Below are 23,707 nucleotides of genomic sequence, written 5' to 3' on the forward strand. Positions count from 1 at the left end.
GCGGGATATAATGCAGATATGATTGATTTTGATAAAATCCAAGATAGTGACTACGATAAGTATGTCAAAGAGTGATAATTGTTGGTAAGCTGCATATTTCCTACTAAATGGTTCAGAGCAATGGATGCAAAAGATGAAATGGATGAGCTATGATAGATGGAAGTGATAGATGCGATAGGATGGATAGATGCGATAATTTGGATAGATGCGTGAAGCAATCTCATAGATGGAAGAACTCACTTTTAGATAGCGCCTATTTACCATGTTTTCATTGTCTAAATTTATTGCATTTTTTCCATATTTTGGTTTTTTTCTTTTGTTTTCGTTGTTTTATGCTTTTTAGGGATTTTTTGCTTTTATTATTTTTACTGATTTCTTTAGGACTTTATATGCTTTTTATTGATTTCTTCAGGACTTTATATTTCAAGCATAGAATTTCTTGAGATGGATGGAATTGATAGGTTCATCAAACCAATCACCTTCAGGGGTAGATAACTTGTATGCTCCTGAGCCATATGTTACTACTATGACAAAAGGACCTAACCAATTTGGTTCAAATTTGCCTTTCTTTTCTCGGTCTTGCTGATTTCTCAGATTCTCCCTTATAACTATATCTCCAATCTGAAAAATGCATGGCTTGACTCCGTGATTATAACTTCTCTCCATTATCTATTGATATTCCTTCAAATGATCTATTGCATTTTGGCGACATTTTTGAATCAGCTCAAGTTCTTGAAGTCTAGAGACTCGTTCTTCTTCTTCTTCTTCTGGTATAAGACCTTTCAAGGAAACTCGTAGAGAAGGTATCTCTACTTCTACTGGTAATATGGCTTCTGATCCATAGTCTAAACAATATGGAGTTTCCCCTATTGGTGTGCGAATGCTAGTTCGGTATACCCAAAGAGCAGGATTTAGCTAAATGTGCCAGTCTTTACTAGCTTCATTGACTATTTTCTTCAGGATTTTCAAGATTGTTTTATTTGATGCCTCAGCTTGACCATTTCCCTGTGGATAATATGGTGTAGAAAACCTATGTTGGATATAAAATCGCTCACATATTTCCTTCACATCTTGATTCTTAAATGGTCGTCCATTATCAGTGATAATGGTCATAGGGACTCCATAGCAACAAATTATATAATTCAAGATGAATGATGATATTTGTTTTTCTGTCACTTTCATCAAAGGTACGACTTCAATCCATTTAGTGAAATACTCAGTAGCAGTCAAAATAAACTTATGTCCATTAGAGGATGAAGGGTTTATCTTTCCTACCAAATCAAGACCCCATTGGGAGAATGGCCATGATCCTGCCATAGGATGCAATTCTTGTGCTGGAGCATGGATGAGATTCCCACGAATCTAGGATTGTTTGCATTTCTTGGCACATGTGAATGAATCTCTCTCCATAGTAGGGAAATAGTAACCCATACGAATAAGTTTCTTAGCTAGCGTTAATCCACTTGAGTGTGTGCCACAAATACCTATGTGGGCTTTGTTAAGAACTTTCTTAGATTCCTCTTGTTTGAGACATCTCAGTAGAGGTCCATCTAGACCTCACCTATATAAGGTATCAACAATAATAGTATAGCGGGATGATTGACAGATAAAATTTCTTCTCTGATTGTGGGATATGTCAGGAGGAAGTACATTCTCGTTTAAGTATTGATAAGTTTGTCCGTATAAGGATTGATCAGTTCCAGATATATGGAAAATTATGTGAGTATGTTGGGATTCAATGGTAGGTTTCAAGATATCTTTCACCAAGAATTCATAACATTGTTGATTCTCCTGATTCCGCAAAAGAAATGCTATTGTAGCCATTGCATCTGCTACTTTATTCTTATTTCTTGGGATCTTAGTGAATGATATTTCTTCAAAATGTTCTTTAAACTCTTCTACCAACTATTTGTAGGGCATGAGCTTGTCATCCTTATTTTGATAATCATCATTTATTTGGTTGATTATAAGCTATGAATCACCATAAACATGCAATTCCTTAATGTTCCATTCAATAGCCATTTTGAGCCCAATAGTCAATGCTGCATATTCTGTAGTATTGTTTGTGCATGGAAACTGCAGTCTATATGATTTTGGAATTGTGTGTCCCTGAGGCGTGATGAACAAAATTCTAGTGCCTGATCCATATTATGTATAGGAACCATCAAAGTACAACTCCCAAAATTTTGTACTTATTGTCAGAATGTCTGCATCAGGAAATTCAATGTGCAATGGTATGTCATCTTGTAAGGGTGCTTCAGCTAAATGATCAACAATGACCTATCCTTTGATAGATTTTCGATCAACATATTCTATATCAAACTCACTTAATACCATAACCCATTTTGCCAGTCTGCTTGTCAAAGTTGACTTGTTCAGCAAAAACTTTAGTGGATCTATTTTTGCTATCAGTTTCACAGAATGAGTCAACATATAATGTCATAGTTTCTGAGTTGTGAATACAACTACTAGACATGTCTTCTCTACTGATGTATAGTTCAATTCATAGCCTACAAGTGTTCTACTGATGTAATACACTGCTCTTTCTTTACCTTCTTCATCAAGCTGTGCTAAAACAACTCCTAGTGATACATTTGTCGCTAAGATGTAAAGCAACAATGGTATCCCTTTGATTGGTGATACAAGTACTGGAGGATTCATCAGATATTCTTTAATTTGCATAAAAGATTCTCCACACTTCTGATCCCATTTAAATGGAACATTCTTATGTAAAAGATGAGTGAATGGATGACATCTATCTGCTAATTGAGAGACAAATATTTTGATTGATTGCAATCTTCCTTGTAGAGATCGCAATTGACTTATGTTTCTAGGTGACTCCATTTCCATGATAGGTTTGATCTTTTCTAGATCTACTTCAATTCCATGAGATGATATAATGTACCCAAGAAGTTTTTCAAAGGTTACTCAAAATGCACATTTCTTTGGATTCAATCTTAACTGATATTGTTCGAGCCTATGAAAGATCTTGCCCAAGATGTTCAAATGTTCTTTCCTTACATGGGATTTTGCAAGTATATCATCTACATAATCTTCCATAAATGTATGCATCATATCATGGAAAATTGTTGTCTTGGCTCTTTGATAAGTTGCTCTTGCATTCTTAAGCCCAAATGGCATAACATTCCAGCAATAAGTACGCCATGCACAATTGAATGATGTATTTTCTTGATCTTCAAGGGCAATTATTATTTGATTGTACCCTGAGAATCCATCCATTAATGAAAACATCTCATGTCCTGCTGATAAGTCCACAATTATATCAATGTTGGGTAGTGGGAAATCATCTTTGGGACATGCCTTGTTCAAATATCTGAAATTGGTGTAGACTCTTATGCTTTTATCTGGCTTTGACACTAGCACAATTCTTGAAACCCATTTTGGATAGGCAACAAGTCTTATGAAACCCACATCTAATAGTTTCTTTAGCTCAACTTTTACAAGGAGAGTGATGTGTGAATGCATCTTCCTTAGCTTTTGTTTAACTGGTTTTGCTTTTAGATCCACATTGAGATGATGCATGATAAGATCTGGATTAAGTCCTAGCATGTTTGCATAGGACCAAGCAAAATTTATCTATCTTTGTCTAAATAATTCTATGTATGCTTTCCTTTCTTCATCTAATAATGATCCAGCAAGATGAAGTATCTTGGGATCCTTTGTTGTGCCAATGTTTATTGCTTCTGTTGGCTCTATTAGAATAGCAGATCTCTCCTAAAAATATGCAGGGAGAATGTCAAACTTTCCATCTTCTAGCACCTCAAAGAGGTTTTCACCATCAGATACGTCCTTTATTTTTCTTTTTGATTGATCTAGTGTTGCCATAAAATGGTTTTCAACACTAGGTCTTTTTCCTTGTTTTATTTCAATTTTGCGACTGAAAAGTTTGGCATTCTCTTGACTGTAATAAACGTTACTTGATTTCACGATGGAAGATATATTAGGTGTTATGGGTTTGATAGCATTAAGATATACAACTAAGTCACGGTCATTGGAAAAGACATCCAATTCAGGGTTTTCTAGGTTATCCCAATCAATTAGTTATGGATGAAGAAGGGGTAACTCATAGTCATCGTCATTGTTAGATGCTTCAAGGTTCATGACATAATAGTCATAAGTTTGCATAGAGTAGGTAATGTCACAGATAGAACGCTCTTGAGGATAGTCTCTCCAAAGTTCTCTCCAATCAGTTCCAACTAAATCAGTATTGGTATTTTGTGGTTCACAATCAAGTGACTCTTCATCTGACATTTGTCCCTCAAAGGAATGGATTATATCAACACATACATCTTTAATACTGCAAGTTCCTTCTTGATTAATTTCAATAGATTCATTTGCATTTTGAAGTTGACATACTTGTGTACATGACATAGAGGATTCTTTTGCTGTCTTTTGTCTTCTCTCGAACTCAGCTTCTTCTGGACTAATAGTCAATCCTGCTTGACTATCTATTAGTTCTTCAATGGTTTTTCCATACCCTGGCACGTCTTGCTCATCATTTGATAGAAATTTGACATTTCCTGATTTTTGATCAATAACTATTTGTGTTACTTGTGGTGTTACTTCTTGTTATTTTTCACCCTCTTTCTTTTGTTGTTTTGTATATGACTCTTTCCTTTGAATTCTGAGTTCTTCTTGTCTTCTTTCCAACTCTATTCTTTGTTTTGTGAAAGATGAGTCTTCATTTGTAATAGCTGCTTGTTCTTCATACTTTTCTTCACTTGATATACTAGATGATAGATCTGGACCCCATTCATATTCATTTGAATATGTCTCTGAACCATTGTCTAGAATTACACTACTATACCATACAGGAATATTGTATGGTGCGAATAGTTCTCTGATTTTGGCCATCTCTTCTTTCATTGCTTCTGGAATATCTTGCTTAGATTCAACACTTGTTTGTATTCCTTGAACTTGTTTACAAGATTCTTCTTCTTGTTTCATTGCAAGTTCTTCCTCTTGTTTCTCATATTCTTCCTTTTGTTTGTTTGTTGGCTACTATTTCTACTGCTTGGTGTATCTTTTCTTGCCATGGTTCTTCTTTAGGGACTGCTTTCTTTCTCCACCTTGCTTGTTGATAATTGTGTTGTTTTTGCTTTGATTTTGGATATCCATGTCTTGATTTATCTTCTTTAGATTGTGAGTAAGGACAAATAGGTATTGAAATATCTTCTTGTCGCTTACCAATCGGTCCTTTTCCTTCATATCCCATTTTTTGCATGATCTTATAACCATTGCCATATTTCTCTATGGGAATATTGACTTCTGTAGCTGTTGCTATGGTTTCATTTTCATCTTTGTACAACCAACTAAGAATGTCCTTGTCTTTGGTTTCTTCTGTAAGTGTTTCAACTTTAACAAATGCTCCATCAAACATTTCTACTGATTTTTCTGAGATCCGTGGTTGAACATTTGTAGGCTTTCCATATGATTTAGGTGAAAGTGGCAAGCTATGTAGAGAATATTTTCCCATTCCTTCATCATTTAATTTGAGCTTTTTCTTAAAGGTTTCCCATAAATTTTCTTGAATTTCTTTGGTGGGATAGACAGATTCTCTATTATTTGGAACTCTTGTATCATGTGTTGGTTTCAGATTATTGTAATATTAGCTGGAGTCTGTGATTATAGTGACTTCTTGCCCCTCATGAGGAAATTTACACATTGGTGATATGTAGAAGGAACTGCTTGCATGTTGTGAATCCATGGTCTTCCTAGAAGAATGTTATAAGATAGATTCAAATCTAAAACCTGGCATAATGTATTCATTTCCACATGTCCTATTTTGATTGGTAACACCACAATTCCTTTAGAAGAATGTTCTTCTTCATCATAAGTCTTAATGATTAGTTTCTTCTTTGGATCTACTACATTTTTTGAATATCCCAAAGCCTTTATTAAACTTAATGCACAAATGTTTAAGCCAGCTCCACCATCTGAGTACGCATTTGACATGAGTTTTATGAATGGTGACTTCAACATGTAAGGGAGAATTGTGAGGATGTTTCAAGGATGTGTCATCATTTTTAGAAAATGATAAGCAATGAGGGGCTATAAGGTGTCCCACCATGTTTTGGAATTGATCCACATCCAGGTATTTTGAAACTGTTGTTTCCGTTAGAGCTTTTTCCAAAATTTCCTTATGCATAGGTGAAACTTTGAGGAGCTCCAAAATTGATTTTTGAGCGGGTATTCTTTGCAATTGTTCCACTAAGTTGTATTGTTGTGAAGTGGATGTTGATTCATTTGTTATACCCGAAAATGAAACCTTTGTTTTGCTTCTCGTAATGACGTTGATTGGTTCTGAAGGTGGATTATCTTTAACAATGATGATATTTACCACATCATCATACATATAAGTGTAGTTCACTTTAGCTTTGACTTTGTCATCTTTTGATTTAGATTGTTCACCTTTTTCATAATTTGGAAGTGGAGTTTTGAATGCTAGATGTGATTCGTTCGTCTTATGACTATCCACTGTGATAGTTCCATTATCAATTAAATCTTGAATAAGGTGCTTCAATCTTTGACAATCATTAGTTTGGTGTCATTTGTTTCGATGGTAATTGCCAAAATGATTGTCATTCCACCAATTAGGTTTGACTTGTGGTTCATAGTTTCTTGCTTCAGATAAAGTAATCAATTTGTTTGCAAGAAGAGTTTTCAAAGCTGATTCCAAGGGTTCTCCAATGTTTGTGAATTTCCTGTGAGGATTGGAGAAGAAAGACTTGGATTTACTGTTCTCTTGATTGTTATTACTTGGGATTTGACTTGATAGATTAAAGATTGGTTGTTGTTTTATAGCATTATTGTTGCCATTTACTCCATTGATAACATTCCTATTCTTTGACCAAAATGTAGGTTTGTCATTGTTATTGTTGTTGTTGCTATGATTATTATTGTAGGAATTATTGTAAAGCTTTAGCTCTCCTTTCTTTACCATTGCGTCTTCTATTTTTAGACCATTTTCAATCATCTTAGCAAAAGAAGGAGGACATTGAATTTTTAGACGGTAACTCATTTCATTGATAAGGTTGTTAATGAATATGTCCATTTTCTCTTCATCAGGTATATCCACCTATTAAACATTCATTTTCATCATTGTAAAAAGACCATGAAAGATTCACCATTCTTTTGCTTAATATTGCATAAATCCAGCATTGCTATCTCATTTCATACATTGTAGGAGTATTGTGAGATAAATCTGTTCACAAGTTTTCAAAAGATTTAATTTGAGATGGTAGTCTTGAGAACCATTCCATTGATTGTCCATTTAAACTCCTAGGGAATAGATGCATCAAGTAAGTTTCACTGTGTGCAAATTCCATACTTAGTGCAAAATTCCCTAATGCGATCTTGAGGATCAGATTTCCCATCGTATTTATCATATTTAGGGATTTCACAATATTGTGGGAATGGTATCATATTTAAACTTGTCAAAATGATATGGATAGATGTCCTCCAATGAATATTTCTTGGAACTCGTTTCATTCTGCATATCCTGTATTTGTTGTTGTAAGGTTTGTATGAGCGAGAGTTAACAAAGGATTATCCACATAGATTCTCCTTATATCCTCATAAGTTCTTCTAATACCACGCTCTCTTATTGTATCATCATGGTCTTTTGTTGTTTTATCTCCTCTTGTTTCCTCATGGTTTACTTTATTTACATCCTCGTTATTTGGATCATCTGTGTTTTGATTATTACTCATCTCTGGATCTTGTTTCAAACCTACTACGTTAAAGTCTTGTGGCAATTTAGCTCCTAATTTTGCCAACATTAGAAGGTATTTTTCCTTTTGTTTCTCCAATAACTTTTCCATTATTTTGTCAAATTTAAAATCTTGCTCAACATTTCTAATGGTGTTATTGACTGCTTCTTCATCAACATCCATATACCCAAAAGTTTGAAACATTGAATTATCTTCTTCCATAAGTTTTTGTTGTTTTCTAATTTGATCGTATTGAGCTCTAGTCCAAACTGACATGTGATTGCTTCGAAAAAATTCTCAAGTTTTGACCTTCTAAATACAACTCAATAGGTGAATATTGGTTTAGGAAGATAAGCTTTGTTGATTTTACCACTGTTATTGGTTTGTTGTGATAAAGCGTCGTTTTGTTGAAAAGCACGTCCTTGCAAAATTTCTCCATCAAATTTTGTCCCGCAGCCACGTAAATAGTGACGAAAATGGTGTAGGAATATCCAATGTTTTAACAAGACCTTGCGATTGATATACAAGAATCTTATCCTCTTGTGAGTAGCTTTATAATTGGGTTTTTTTTTTCTTAAGGCGATATTTAAAAGTCATATAAGCATATGATATTTTACAAGTTTGCTTGATTCCAATGTGAGTGCAATTCTGATTTTGATATAACCTAGGTTCAAAATAGGAATGATATATCCAAGATAATGAACAAAAGGTGGATATGATCAAGTTTCATGATAGAGGATTTGATATATCCTGATGAGAAACTGATAATGATGTTGATTTTTGCACTTAAGATGGTTGAATCACTAGCTTGTTGAATGTTTTATGCTTATGAAAACTTTTAGAAATAGCATGTTGGATTGGTAAACCGATTATCGAACTAGTTTGAATGTCTGTGATAGTTTAAAGACAACTCTACTTAAGAAGGGTTTTTGATACTGACTTTGAAATTTTGGTTTTATATGTAGAAGTGCCCTCTGTCTCAGATGCAAGAAAGCATTTGTGCTAACCTTTTGGTAAAAAACTCTAACTTATGGGACAAATGCGCTACTCTGTTGCTTTAAAGCACTGCATTGTGGCACTAAAAGTGGAAAACTGTTTTACAAAAGCACAGTTTTATGTTTAAAAGTGTTAATCCACTGATCAAATGTGTGAACCTATGACATAAAAGCATTGTATTGTTGTTCAAATGCGTTGTTTTTCATAACAAATGCATGGTTCTGCGCCACAAAAGCGTTGTATTATTGTTCAAATGTGTTGTTTTGCATAATAAATGCATGGTTCTGTGCCACAAAAGCGTTGTTCTAATTGTGTTACAAGGATTTTTCAATATTTCCAGCAAGTTGTTAGATTTTTGCTCATTTTTAGATGATGATTTTTTAAAAGTTTTTGACCATTCTGAGCATGTTATAGACATAGAAGACATAATGTTTGAAAAAAATATGCACAAGCAAGCACAAATCTTATGGTAGGCTGAGACAATAATTGCTGAATCTCACATGGGGTTTCCCCTAAGGCTACACTATTCAGAGCGGATATTTAGATGCTTGACCCCACTGGCTCCACCCTCGACACTCACTTCTCTAGGGAAGCCAAGCACTAGTTTCCATGAAAACTCCCCATGGAAAAATTCATATCTCTACTAAGAATCGTATGTGTGTGAGCCGCTTCAGAGGTCCGACCTCCTGCGCCAATAATTAGAAGGATTTTGGCAACTAGTACAAGTGTTTTTAGTAAAGGCTTCTGGTCATGTGGCCATACATGCCACACTTTCAGCTCTGTAAATACATAAGGTTCCTAGCCTATAGAGGTTACGCTCCATAGGGTTTATGGGGAAACATAGTGTCGGTATGAACTTATTAGCACATGTTGTTTATGACTTTCATCACAAACACAATTTATTTAGAGTGGATCAGAAGGACTCGGTATTAGCCCATTTCCACTTGGGTTGTTCTCGTCTCACTGGTCCCCTCAAGGCAGCTCAGGAAGGCAGACCCTCTGAAGATTACACATAAGAGAGAGTAGGTCTGGTTTTCTGATCACCGTATGAGGGTGAGAGCATACTTGCCTACTACTTAATCAAACACGGAATACACAAGTTTATTTTTAGCCTTCTACAATCTATGTGCAACTACTTTAAAGAAGTCACTCAAAATGCAAGTTGCATGTTGTCGATTGTCCCCCTAGTTAAGCTAAATGAGAAAGATATGATATATTACTCTCCAAAATAAAACTCCTAATTAACTATGTGAGGAAATGCATGAAATTTACTTCAAAATAACCCTACACATAGATATGTTAGTAGTTTGAAATTTTCAGTTCTTGGACATTCAAACCTGCAGAAAAGATTATTAGTTGAGAATAAAAATGCTATCTTAGCAAATGTGTTGTCTTCCACCTCAAAAGCACTGACCTAGGTGACAAATGCATGAACCTACGATACGAAAGTGCTGCTCTAAGGACTAAATGCGTGAATTCACAGACAAAAGCGCTAACCTAAATGCTACATTTGTTAACTTGTGAGATGAAAGTGCTAATTTGAGGATTAAATGCGTTGGTTTGCAGACAAAAGCGCAAACCTAAATGTCAAATGCATTATCCTGCGAGACAAAAGAGTTAATCTATTAAATGAATGCACTGTCAAAATTCACACAGGTATGAATCTGGATTACAAATATGTTAAACTTATGTGTATGAGAACTAGACAGGATAGTAGAAAGATATATGCAAGGCTCGAGCCCCCCATGGTGGGTGCCAAAATGTGTTGACTTGAATTTCATCTTCAGAATACTACCTGCAGCATATTAGTTTTACAAGATACAAAGAAAATACTACAGGAAATCCAAACTCAACCAATGAAAGTACATGGAATGAATACAAAATAAAAATATTATTACCTTCATGATTTAAGTCTCATTGTGTCCTAACTCCACTATTCTTGGTTGCAGATGATTTGCTCTCAGACAAGCACTAGTAGCTTCCAAGATGACATATGAAGAATGGACTGATAGATAACTAATACTATGATATGCAAATGATATTAAGCTAAAATGCTATGAAAATGATTTATGCTCAAAAATTATAAAATGCTATTTGCTTCAAACTCAAACTCACGAATGCAAAATGAAGACTCCTAGAATGACTATATGATTAGCTATTAGTCTATTTTTCTATTAGTTTTAAAATGGCTTAGGAGACCTCTTTTTATAGATTTTTGAGTGCATGAGCTTAGGTGGCAGAGATCAACGGTCATGATCAAAATTTTGCAAATTGGATGGCTATGAGAAAGAAGTTGAAGGTTGAGAGAAAGGCAGAAGGAGAAGACACATGTCACTCATCGAGCACCTTGACTGAGTTGAAGACTTGAGAGGATATAGGATAGTTGGAGAAGATATAGAAATGAGAGGACAAGTGGACTCAAGTCCTCCTAAAATGTAGGGATGTTGGAGAGAATATAGAAGAAGGTTAGGAAATATGTGTACGCACACAATATTTCATTTATTTTGGAAGTTGGAGATAAGTGGCTAATAAATGTTTTATTTATTTTAATTTTGTTGAATTAACTTAGCCACATGATGGATGAGTTGGAAAAGGAAAGATGAAGTGGAGATGGAAGGTGAGTTGGAAAAGGGATTAAATAATTAAGAAATTATTTAATATTTGAGACTATAGGATAGAAGAATAACCATTAAATATTAGATATTTAATTGATTGATTAGAAAAAAATGATTAATAAATTAATTAATAAAATGTTTCAATTAAATTAATTAATAGAAGAATATGAAATGAATTAAATAAATTAATCTTTTCAAATTAACTATTTAATAGAAGAATAATTATTAAATAAATATAAAATATTTATTTAATTGCTCATAGCCATTTTTATGTGTATACAATAACAAAAATAAATAATTTTTAACATCAGAATAAGATAGTAGAAATAAGGCATAAATCAACATACATAATATCCACACATAACAAAAGATTTAAGTGGATCAAAATCCTTTTGAAAAAAAAAACTCCACCAAGAAGAGAGGGCAATCTTATATAAACAACAATAAATATGCTTACAATATAATCACTTCCATTCTCCTCTTTGGCTCCACCATAGAAACACCTATGTACATGTGAACAACCTCCTTATGCCTCCCATCTGTCCTTCGTTTCTATTGAGAAGACTACATTCAACTATTCTACATTATGTTCTATACCTAAAAGGCTATATTTGTAGAATGGCAAGAGATCCAAACCCACCAATAAAGGTTGCCAAAGGATACCCTTAATTACTCACGACCATAACCCTTGTAATGCCTCCATGGAACTCGAAAAGACATCAGTTCAGATTCCAATACCTTCCCTCCAACATAGACACCTATACTTGCAAGATAAAAATTACATTAAATGTAATAAATGACCGGAAACCAAGAGACACTTGTTGCCTCTTCCATGCTCCCACTTGGAGAAGTCCATAGGTCACTCTTTTTCCACTTTATTAAGTAATTAAATATCTTATTCTGGACATCCATAAGTGGGGAAATAATATTAAATAATTATATTCATCCCACTTTTCCTGCTGCTAGTGTAACCCATCACCCCTTATGAATGTATTACAAACAATAGTGAGAAATAAATTTTACAAATTATTTTTCAATACATCCTAAGTGTCTTAGGACACTTACCAAAGATTTTGGAACCATGTCATAGGATTTATAAGGTAGATGACACCTTAATCCTAACACCATATACATACACACACATATGTGTACACAAATACATTTTGAATTGGAGCTATGAAGTAATGAGCTCACAAATGAGGGATCTCATCCCCGATATAAACATACAACAATAATACTTTAGTGGGATTTGAACCTTGATGGAAAGAAGAAAAACACAACTTAACCATCATACTATGCCAATACAAACAACTCTTTTTAAATATTTCTTAATATCTCACAATCGTCATTTAGAAAGAACTTAATTGATATTTCTTAGCTCTACTAATATATCAAATGACATTTAAATAATTTTATTATGAATCTATAAGGTAATTTTTATATTAAAAAAATCCATCTTTTTAACTAACTTTATTTTAACTATAAAAAACACAGGCCTCAAATTATACCAAACAACATGAATCTGATACCATTATTCTCTTAATAAATGATATCTTTTGCAAGGTGGAAATATACGAGTTCTTAAGATAGAGGATTGAAGTTTATTAATATTTTAGTATACCTAAATATATGAATATCTAAATAAAAATTGTCATAACTAATTCTTAGTCCATAATGGCATGGCTGCAAATACTCTTTTTGACATTTATGTGCAAAATTGGAGCATATGTTTCTTAGTTTATAATTCTATGGTTTTAAATACTCTTGCAGATATATAGTTAAAATATCAGAACATAGACAAGACATGTTAATTGTTGACATGATGCCTCAAAGAGATGTCATCTCATAGAACACAATCTAAATATAAATGTTGTATTATTACTTTTTAACAATTTGTTAATCTAAAATATTCTGTGACACAACTTATAGAACAACAACTTACATAATAAAGAGCAATGGCTTCCCGCTTACCCTCCGAGCTCCAAGATTCAAAATACCATATATCCCACCCTCGGTGGCTGGTAGCAATGACTCCCCTAGTAATGACTCTCTTGGCAATGGCTCTCCCATGTGAAAGATAGTTGTGGACATCTCCAACTCGAATTTGTCCCCCTCATGAAAAACGCTATCTGCCGCCTCAATGACTAATGCTTCAGTTAACTCTCTACTTAAAAACTCCTTTGTGGATCTACTTTGTAATCCCATAAGAGGATCTTGTGTATAGCCGACAAAACTGCCTCCCTTGTGCCTCCTCTATCCTAGAGATGGTTTTGGATTGCATCTAATATTTAAAAAAAAGAGCACTCATTGGCAAATTTAACCGTTTATGGCCATCTCTTCCTATGTTGCACTTTTGGATCTCAAAACACTAGAATATGCTAATGTCAGGTAAACTATAAATTTATCCACGTGCTTGTGTTTTTTTTGTGATTTTCTTTGATAATATGGATGCTATTCTATCAATGGGCTTATGGAAATGGGGTTCACATGCTTTGACTCTCCACCCTTGGACTCCATGCTTCAATCCCCTTGTGGATCCTATTGAGTTTTCTCTTACCAAGGTCAGGCTCACCCACCTCCCTCTACACTTATGGTGATTTGCTGCCTATGAATCCATTAGCAATAAATTGGGTTACTTCATTAAAGTCGACCCTAATACTAGTCTTTTCTCCCATACCTTTTTTGCAAGAATTATGGTGGATTTGGACCTTTCCAACCACTTTCTACTGATATTTCTCTTAAGGTTGTGGAGTTATAGTGGAGACAGATCTTGGACTATGAAGGGACCTCGTTCAGGTTTAGATGCTACTTTGCAACTGGGTGCTTGGCCTCTTCTTGTCCTTGCGGTTCTTAGCTTCTCTCCTCTCCTACTTGGTGGAAAGATGCTAAAAGGTGTAATCTCACAATTTTCTTGTTGGATTTGGGCTTGGACTTAGATTCTCCTATGATTTTGATGCCCCCTTTCTAACAGCTATCCATGCTTTAGTGGTTCATGTCTACTTGACCTTGGTGGCCCCTACCCTTGTGTCCATTGTCTCTACAATTGGTGTTGTTCCTACCTTGACAACCCCTACTCTTGTTGCTCCCTGCTTGCAAGATGTTTTCAATCCTTTAAATCATCCAAATATAATTTCAAATATTCGACTTGTACCCTCCATGGCCCCTGATTCCCTCTCTCTAGATTTCCAGGTTCCCCTTCTAGGTTCAGTGGCTCAACTTTCAAATTCATCTCCTACTTCTAAGGATTCTTCTAGCATTGCTCCCCTAGTTTCTCTGAAAAAGGATTCTTCTTGGACAATCATTTGACAAAAGAAAAAGGGTCATTTTTTGCTAACCCAAAAGCCTCATATTGTTTCGTTGGGCCCATTTTTCAGTCCTAACTTTGTTTTCCACTAGTTTATTTTTTGATATGTTTTAGCTTTATTGTGTTGTACTCAAGTTACTTGGTGTAACTGTGTTGTCCCTCATTGGTTGTTCTGATGCAATTTGACTGATTTGTAATGGGTTGGGGACTTTCCCCATTTACTTTAATAAGAAATAATTTGTTAATCTATTATATTATATTTTGTACATTTCATTTTGGTTTGAATAGCTCAAACTCTAGCTATACTACCATATTTCTTTTATATGTTTAATATTATGAAATATTATATATTATTATTTTTATTGATATTATAATAAAATGAAATGTATTAAAAATCTTAATTAATATATAATTTATTAAATTTTAAAATTATTTGTTTGACGATAAATATTGGATCATTTAAATCAAAATTATTATTAATTAATTAATATATTAAGGAGAAATCAAAATCATAAATAATTATTTTTATTTTTCTATAATGTTATTTTATTTGATCTATTATATACATTATATTGTTTAATGAAATCAAAAGTTAGAAATGATAAAATTAAAATTATAAATGAAATTTAATAATTCTTTTAAAGGTGAGCGGTGAAGCACGAGGTACACATCCAAACATCACTGGTGACGTTAAAAAGTTAACTTGACACATGCAGTTTATAGGGGGGTGCTATACCTGATTCTTGTAGTCTAAAAAAATAAATAAATCTTTTTAATGAATAAATATCTATATTATCATTTATAAAGTATTATACATATATATTGATAAAAAAAGGTGGATAGAAAGAGTGTGACTTGAAAAATCCAAATTCTGATTAGAACAAAACAACATGTACATAAAGTTGCTACTCAATGACAACAAGAGCTTTAGAAGGAGGAGGTGAACTTTGATCATCTCATTGATCCAATACATTAGTGGGATCCATTCTTAAAATCAAATACAAGCCATTTGATAATTATGAAAAATAATAAAATAATTAATTTAATTAATAATAGACAAGATATACCAAATAATCAATTTTTTTAATGATTTTTCTTAAATATCAAATAGCTTGTTTATTTAATTGTTTAAATAAAGATATTTAAATGTAGAAATTATTTTAAAACGTTTTAAAATCATTCTATCAATCTTTTGAATTACACAAGAAAATATCAAAGAAACTGTTTATTTTAAAATGATCCAAAAAAATCTTCAATCATTTAATGGTCATTTCATAATTATAAACAATTTCAATCATCTAATTAGTTTGGAATGTGATAAAAAATATTAATTCAATTCAAAACAGATACCAAATTCTATGAAACTCAATTATTCCATGTTATAATCAATCTTAAAAATCAGTTTAAAAAAGACATTTATCTAATTGTCAGCGACCGTAGAATCTCTTTTATCATTAAAAACAAATAAGTATCCTACTGTCAGCAACTGTACAATCTCTAATGAATGAATAAAGATGAGATTATATGAATCATTAATGCAGGTAAACTTTTGTTTTTATGCTGCAATTAAACCTCAACAAGAATATATTTAGCATTAATGTTGTACGATCCATACGTTTAATAGACTAATAAGGCAAGTAACAGATTATGGTTTGAAACAAGCAATAACCTCCATTACCATATTAGTGGAGGCCCATCTATCATCATCATTGAATGAAGGAATTTCAAAGCAATAGAAAAAGGGGAAAAACCCAGCTTAATCCGATCCCAAATCTCTATTTCTGGTTGAATGCTATATTCTGGAAGCAACAGGTAGTCCCCTCAGCGGATTATGTTAGTTTCGGGGCTCATAAATTTGGCATTGCCTGAAATCCTCGCAAGAATTGGGCGGCCATGACAAAAGGGTGGCCAAAGTGTGACGTGCAATCCTGCTCAAAACCGCAAGATAGAGCACGAAACATGGAGCGATCATGGGTGTCGTGTACGCATGTAATCTCTCCACCCAAACGCACACAACCATATCCCAACTTGCACATCTATATATCCATGTTCACGGTTGTTTTCAAAAGAAGTTGCGAGCATATTTGGGTTTGATTTTGTTCTTGTTTGTTGTTTGTTGTTTGTTGTTTTCAGATTTGATATCTGTTGATCTATATATATATATCATGTTTATGGTAGTAAAGCAATTTATAGCTCAAAGAAATTGTGAGCATATGGATCTTTATTTCTCTCTTGTTAAAAAGATTCAATCTTTGTTTCTCTTTAGTTGAAAAGATTGGATTCTCGTTTTTCTCTTGTTTCAAAGGTTCAATTCTTGTTAACAAGGGGTAGGGATAGTATCATATTGCTATATTGCTATAAACTATCTTAAATCCATGTACACACCATGTGACATCGTAGCTTATAAAAGAATCTTTCTTTATTTCTTTCTTGTTAAGAAGATTCAATCTTTGTTTCTCTCTAGTTAAAAAGATTGGATCCTTAAGTTTTCTTATTAATAAATTGAATCTTTCTTAAAAAGATTGGATTCTTGTTTATCTCTTGTTTCAATCTTTCTGGTTCTTGTTGATCTACTTTGTGTAGGTCTGGTTTGTATACGAACAACTTTTTGTAAAGAGTCAGCTCTTTATTTTCTGCTTCTCAATGATGAGACGTCATGATAATGCACTTGTTCTGGTTCTTATGATGTTTGTATTGTCAAACCTGGTAAATTGTACGGTAGGGCATGGCTGCAACAATGGCTTTCATGCAAAGAAAAACTCAAGCCTTGGAGGCTTAGCTCTCGGGCTTGTACGTCGAGGTGGTGGCATAGCCCAAGCCATTGAAAGGAGCAAAGAGAGGCTCCACATGTTTCTGAAAGATCCAGAGAGTCCAATACATGCAGGAAACGGTGAATTTCTGATGCTGATTGGAATAGGAAGCCCGGCTCTAAATTACAACGCAATTGTGGACACGGGCAGCGATCTCATCTGGACGCAGTGTAAGCCATGCAGCGACTGCTATAAACAGCGGGGTCAAATCTTCGACCCCTCCAAATCCAAGACTTACAGTACAGTTCCCTGTTCGTCTTCCCTCTGCCGGGCACTTCCATCTGCGTCTTGTGGTCCGGACTGCCAGTATATGTACGAGTATGGAGATTATTCTTACACCATGGGTGATCTCGCATACGAGACCTTCACTCTCGCCACCACCACCCGGGGCAATGTCGCCATTCCCAGGGTTGCATTCGGCTGCGGCCATGATAACCAAGGCGGCGGTTTTGCTCAGGGAAGCGGCTTGGTTGGCCTGGGAAGAGGTCGATTATCATTGATCTCCCAAATGGGTTCCACTGCAAACAATAAATTTTCTTACTGCTTGGTGTCAGTCAACGATCCGGCATCAAAAACTAGCCCTTTGCTCTTCGGTAATTATGGAATATTTAGGAATTACCTCTGTTTATACAGTTTTTTTCTTTATTTCTAATTGTGCAATTTCATATTGTTTGGAATTAATGAACCACCCTACATCAAAGACTAGGTCTTTCTTTTGATAATAATAGAATATTTAGTGGTTATTTCTGTTTGTACAGTTTTTTTATTTCTAATATTGCAAATTCTTAGGATAAGATTGAGAATGTTTTAGATAAGTTTTAGATGTATTTAAGATTTATATATATATAATGTTGTATATTTGTATGATAAGTTTGTAGAAATCTTTTCATGTATCTAAGATTTCATATATAATACAAATTCTGTATAATAAATTTTTAGAAGTTTTGATTGAATGTATCTATACAAATTTTGTATGACAAGTTTGTAGAAATCTTTAGAATGAAACAATTATAATTCATTCATTATCTGTGAACCTGATCAGACATCGAAAACTAGCCCTTTGCTTTTCCACAATAATAAAATATTTAGTAATTACCTCTGTTTATACAATTTTTTTCTTTATTTATAATTATGCAATTTCTTATTGTTTGGTGTTAATGAACGACCCTGCATCAAAAACTCTTTAGATGTATCTAAGATATATATATATATATATATATATATATAGTAATTACCTCTGTTTATACAATTTTTTTCTTTATTTATAATTATGCAATTTCTTATTGTTTGGTGTTAATGAACGACCCTGCATCAAAAACTCTTTAGATGTATCTAAGATATATATATATATATATATATATATATATATATATATATATAATATTGTATAGATGTATGAAAAGTCTGAGATTTCTATATGTAATACAAGTTTTAATTGTATGTATCATGTACGTTTTCCATGATAAGTTTGTAAAAATCTTTGGATGTATCTAAGATTTTTATATAATGAAACAATAATAATTCATTCTATGAATCTTATCCAGACTTGAATTAATAGAACAATTTATTTATGTTGTATTTCTTTAGGTGATTCTGCGGATCTGCGCGGGTCAGGAATCAAATCGACCCCGATTGTGACGAACGAAGCTCAGCCGACTTTCTATTATCTTGATCTGCAGGGCGTGAGTGTTGATGGGTCGAGGCTGAGTATTCCGCATGGGACTTTCGACATAAAAGCCGATGGAAGTGGGGGAGTTATTATCGATTCGGGAACCACCATTACTTATTTGGAGCAAGATGGGTATGATTCTGTGAAAACAGCAGTTCAGGCGAGCATGAAGCTTCGGGAGGCGGATGGGTCTAGAATTGGGTTGGATTTGTGTTATAAGTTGCCTTTTGATTCGTCAGCTGTCAAAGTTCCGGCCATCACTTTTCATTTTGCAGGCGCGGACTTTTATTTGCCTGGGCAGAATGCGTTCTATAGAGACGAGGAGAGTCAGTTGTTTTGCCTTGCTATGGCTGCGTCTAATGGGCTGTCGATCTTTGGAAACATTCAGCAGCAAAACTATCATATACTTTATGATCTGGGTATTAACAGGTTGTCTTTCATTCATACTGCCTGTGATGCTTTGTGATTGTTACCGCTAGCTTTTATCTCTTTAATGCTGATCCTTGTTGGTTTCTTTTACTTCTTTGTTCAAGCTTGTCATCAGTTTGATTTCTTAGTTTAATAAGGCATATGTGAAATTGTATTTGCTGTGTGAGAAGATTCATTCCTTGTCATGTGCTAGAATATGTGATAAGTCTCTACAACCTTCTCTGTATGTTGTGTTCTAAATATAAATTAATTATGTTATTAATAACTATTTGAAAGTTATACCCAGGATTTTGTCATATAACTCTTTGAATTCACCGGTGAGGGGTTAGGTTGATGCAAAAATGTTTGTCAATAAAAAATAAAAGCGTTTAATTTGATGTTTTTGTGACACTTAAATATTTTATTTATTTTTTCCTTTCAACTATCATTCACTCTAAGTTTAATCAATCAATTGTCTATTTTCATCATGCAACCAATTAACTTTGTAATTATCTCAATCTAATATTATAGTAATTAATATAATACAATTATATGATAATATAATAATAATGTTGTCTTAACAGATTTTTCCCTTGTAATCGAGTAATACAAAACTTGATATATTTGAAAAAAGTTCTACAGCAGAATAATATGTATTAATGTTTTGTGATACAATTGTTAAGTATTAACTATTATTTAAAAAGCCTACTTCACTATTGGCTTGATTTTTTTTTTTTCATTTCAACTTCATAAGTAAATAATGTAATGAAATTATTGGATACAATGAGATTATATACATAAGATTTATATTACTGTAATGGTGAAATTTATATATTTATTTAGTTATAAAACTTTTAAAAGAATGTCTTAATATGATCACAAGATAATATGTTACATGCTCGTGCATTAAATTTATTTCCTTTTGTAATGTCTATCCATATCCTCATTTACACACATTTTCATAAATACTCTTTATCCCTACCCTATTTGCACTTGGCTCTACATATTTGTCTAATTTATCAAATCTTATTTCTATACAATTATCCTTGGTCCATAGATTCCACCTTCCTCATCCTAGATTATTTCTGTTTTGCATGAGATCAATCCATCATGTAAACATTAAAATCCAAATTGGCAACTCCCACCCTTTCCTCATAATATTATGAGTTGACTTGATACACATTTGTGCATTGATTTCATCATGTCTTGGTATTTAATGATATTTATATGGACTTTAATTCATATCTAATGATCAAATTCGAAATCCTAGAACATACAAGGAGCATTCAATATGAACATTTCAGTTTATAACTTTAAAAGGAACAATACTTTACATCAAAATAAACATCTAGATTACATGCCTATTATTTACCAATCTTTATCATGTCAATTCACTTGGTTTGTTTAAGGGAGATGACATAGAACAACTTGTACTTACAATCCAATGATCAATCTCTTAAGGTATTTTCAAAAGATTACCAATTCTTTACATTAGTAAAGATTAAACATTCCAATGAATTAGATAGAAGAAGTTTGTGGGCATGCAACAATGATTAGAACCATATGGCATAAAATTGATCCATATTCTTGAAATTTTACATGAATGCCTAGATTATCTATTTTTTTACTTCTGTGAGTATAATCTATGTTGTATCGAGTATTTATCTCCATTGTTTCTCCATGAGTTAAGTGCCTAATTCCTTTGAATTTAATTTTTATATTTTGCATAATAGTATATTAAGAAAGTTACAATATTAAGGTCATTCAAGTCATAACATATGGCATCATGTTATAAAATATTATGTAACGAAATGCCACAAAAACCATATAGGTGTACAATCACCCTAGGCACCTAACCTCAACAACATATAATATTTTTTTATAATAATAATAGACTATAAAAGTTTTCATCATAATTGGCATATAAAAATTTGTTAAATTTTAGTATAAAAAATATCAATAATTGGAGCCATAGTCCTTTTGATAATTATAACTTAAAGAACCAAAATCCAATACACCATTTTTTCTACATGTTACCTTGTACATGTTATTATTTTTATTATAAAATACGTTAGTAGTAATATAATCATAGATCTATTCATAATTGAGAGTGTCCTCATCAATCTCACTTTCATCCTTAGGTTTCCCACCATTCCTCTACATGTATTTAATCATTATGTAATGTTGATAGTATTAATTTTGTAAATGGAAATTAATCCTTTCTTTAATAGTCCAAAAAATTATCTTTTGGAGTATCCATAATCATTTTAATTTTCCATAATCATTGTAACTTAACAAGATATAGGAAGGTGAACTTACTATAATACTCTATAAGACCCTTCCTTTTTTCTCAAAACAATTCAACATTCCTAGTGTAGTATCATAAATTGTAACCAATACAACTTGTACTTCATATTTGTGCTCCTACTTTAGTGTGTCCTATCTTCATTCCCCCTAAGTCCATTTTGGCCCCTTTTACTTTGGATCTGATGTCACCTAATTACATAGTTGAGTGGATCCCATCTTGAGGCTATACCCCCTTATTTCTTGGTCTTCTTGTCTTTTTTTGGAGGAAAAGGGTGTTGTGGTGCCCTTGTCTAGACCAAGGTGCCCCACTGCCTTGGTCCTCCTTAAATAGGACCCATAACAAACATGGACAGACATTTCCCCTCCTTGATAAATTTTGGTCCTTGTGGCTCCATTTGACCATTAGAGGCTGGCCTAATTGGTAATTTACCTAAAAACCCTATATAAGGACATCCTATCACACTCATACCTATCTTTAGTGCATCCATCAAGCATTCTCAAGAATTCGAGACAACATTTCATCCCTCCATATCCTTGAAGCATCATGGAGAAAATTTACATCAATCTTCATGCAATCATGTGTATTTGATTAGGTCATTCGTATTCATTTATTTGTTATGTTATTGCATTCAACATTTGTGATCACATCTAAAGAGCATTACATCATCAATCTTCTATCTACTATTGCAAATCTGGGGTATATCTTTTAGCATTTACTTTAGGATTTACATTTCCTACTTCAATTAAATTAAAGGTTAATTCCTAAATTGGGGTTTGACCCAAGCCAAACCCCTATCTAAAAACCCTTTTTATCTCTTTTTGTGTGTAGGGAATTGATTTAGGAGTTGTGATCAAAGATTCCAAAGAACATATGAGGACAAAGAGGTTCTACTTTTACAAGAGTGAAAAGTAGAGGATTAGGGTGACCTACCACCATAGTCCCAAGAATTTTACCCGATCTTCCGATAGTGGATCCTATGCATCTTCTTGATCTAAAAAAGATCTCGCTTTCCTATCCTGGAGTAATAGGACCAGGGTGACCTACCACCCCGATCCCAACAATTTAGCCCAAACTTTTAGTATCAGGTTCTGATCCTATTATTCTTCTCAAATTTCTATCTATGGTTCTATTTGATATCTATAGCACTCTGTTATTGTTGTTCTACTCCAATCCTCCATTGTTTTACTCTAAAATGTATAATACAAATCCAATTACAACTCTAAAAGGGGAGACAAACTATATGTAAATTTAATTGATATCTGAGCCCTTTTTCCTAATTAAATTGTGGCTGGATCTATTGAATTTCCCTCTCCTTTTAATGTATGGTTGATATTTTGAGATTAGTGGTCTTATTATCCTAATTCGTGAAAACCTAATTTCCAAATCACACCATCACATTTTTCGTGAACCCAACGTATCTTATACTTCCATATTTTTATGTTTAGATCTAATTTGCTGGGTTTCATAATGGAATTCACTAAATCCAATTTGTTTTCTATTTCATATATGCTTACATTTCTTCTTAGTTACATTTATCAAAATCATGTGCTAGATAATGGTTTCTTCCACTTTACATTATTGCTTTTCATTCATAGTACTCTTGCATATGACATTATTAGAATTTCAAAAGATATTTCGTACTTGAAAATAATCTCTAAAATATTTTATCCATATTGTATGTTGTTTTATGATGATAGTTTTAAGAAAATGCATTGCATATGGATATCATATAAAAGCTTTTGTAGACAATGATAATCCTAGAGATGACATTGAAAAGGCTAATACTTGTACCTCTCCTAGGGTATCTCATGAGAATGAGGAAAGAATCAATACTCGTATCAATGTTATCTCCAATGGAGATCAA

The 23,707-nt window shown here is 33.2% G+C and overlaps 1 protein-coding gene across 1 annotated transcript; it reads left to right on the top strand.

Annotated features, from left to right (window-relative positions):
- Nucleotides 1–16,715: 16,715 nt before the first annotated feature.
- On the top strand, nucleotides 16,716–19,731 carry LOC131068574 (aspartic proteinase nepenthesin-2). The gene is made up of 2 exons (XM_058003804.2): nucleotides 16,716–18,051; nucleotides 19,046–19,731. Exons 1-2 carry the CDS (start codon nucleotides 17,292–17,294, stop codon nucleotides 19,591–19,593), a joined length of 1,308 nt encoding a protein of 435 aa, XP_057859787.2. The 5' UTR covers nucleotides 16,716–17,291; the 3' UTR covers nucleotides 19,594–19,731.
- The last annotated feature ends 3,976 nt before the right edge of the window (nucleotides 19,732–23,707 follow it).

This window comes from Cryptomeria japonica, chromosome 11, assembly GCF_030272615.1.
Source record: "Cryptomeria japonica chromosome 11, Sugi_1.0, whole genome shotgun sequence".
Classification (NCBI taxonomy): domain Eukaryota; kingdom Viridiplantae; phylum Streptophyta; class Pinopsida; order Cupressales; family Cupressaceae; genus Cryptomeria; species Cryptomeria japonica.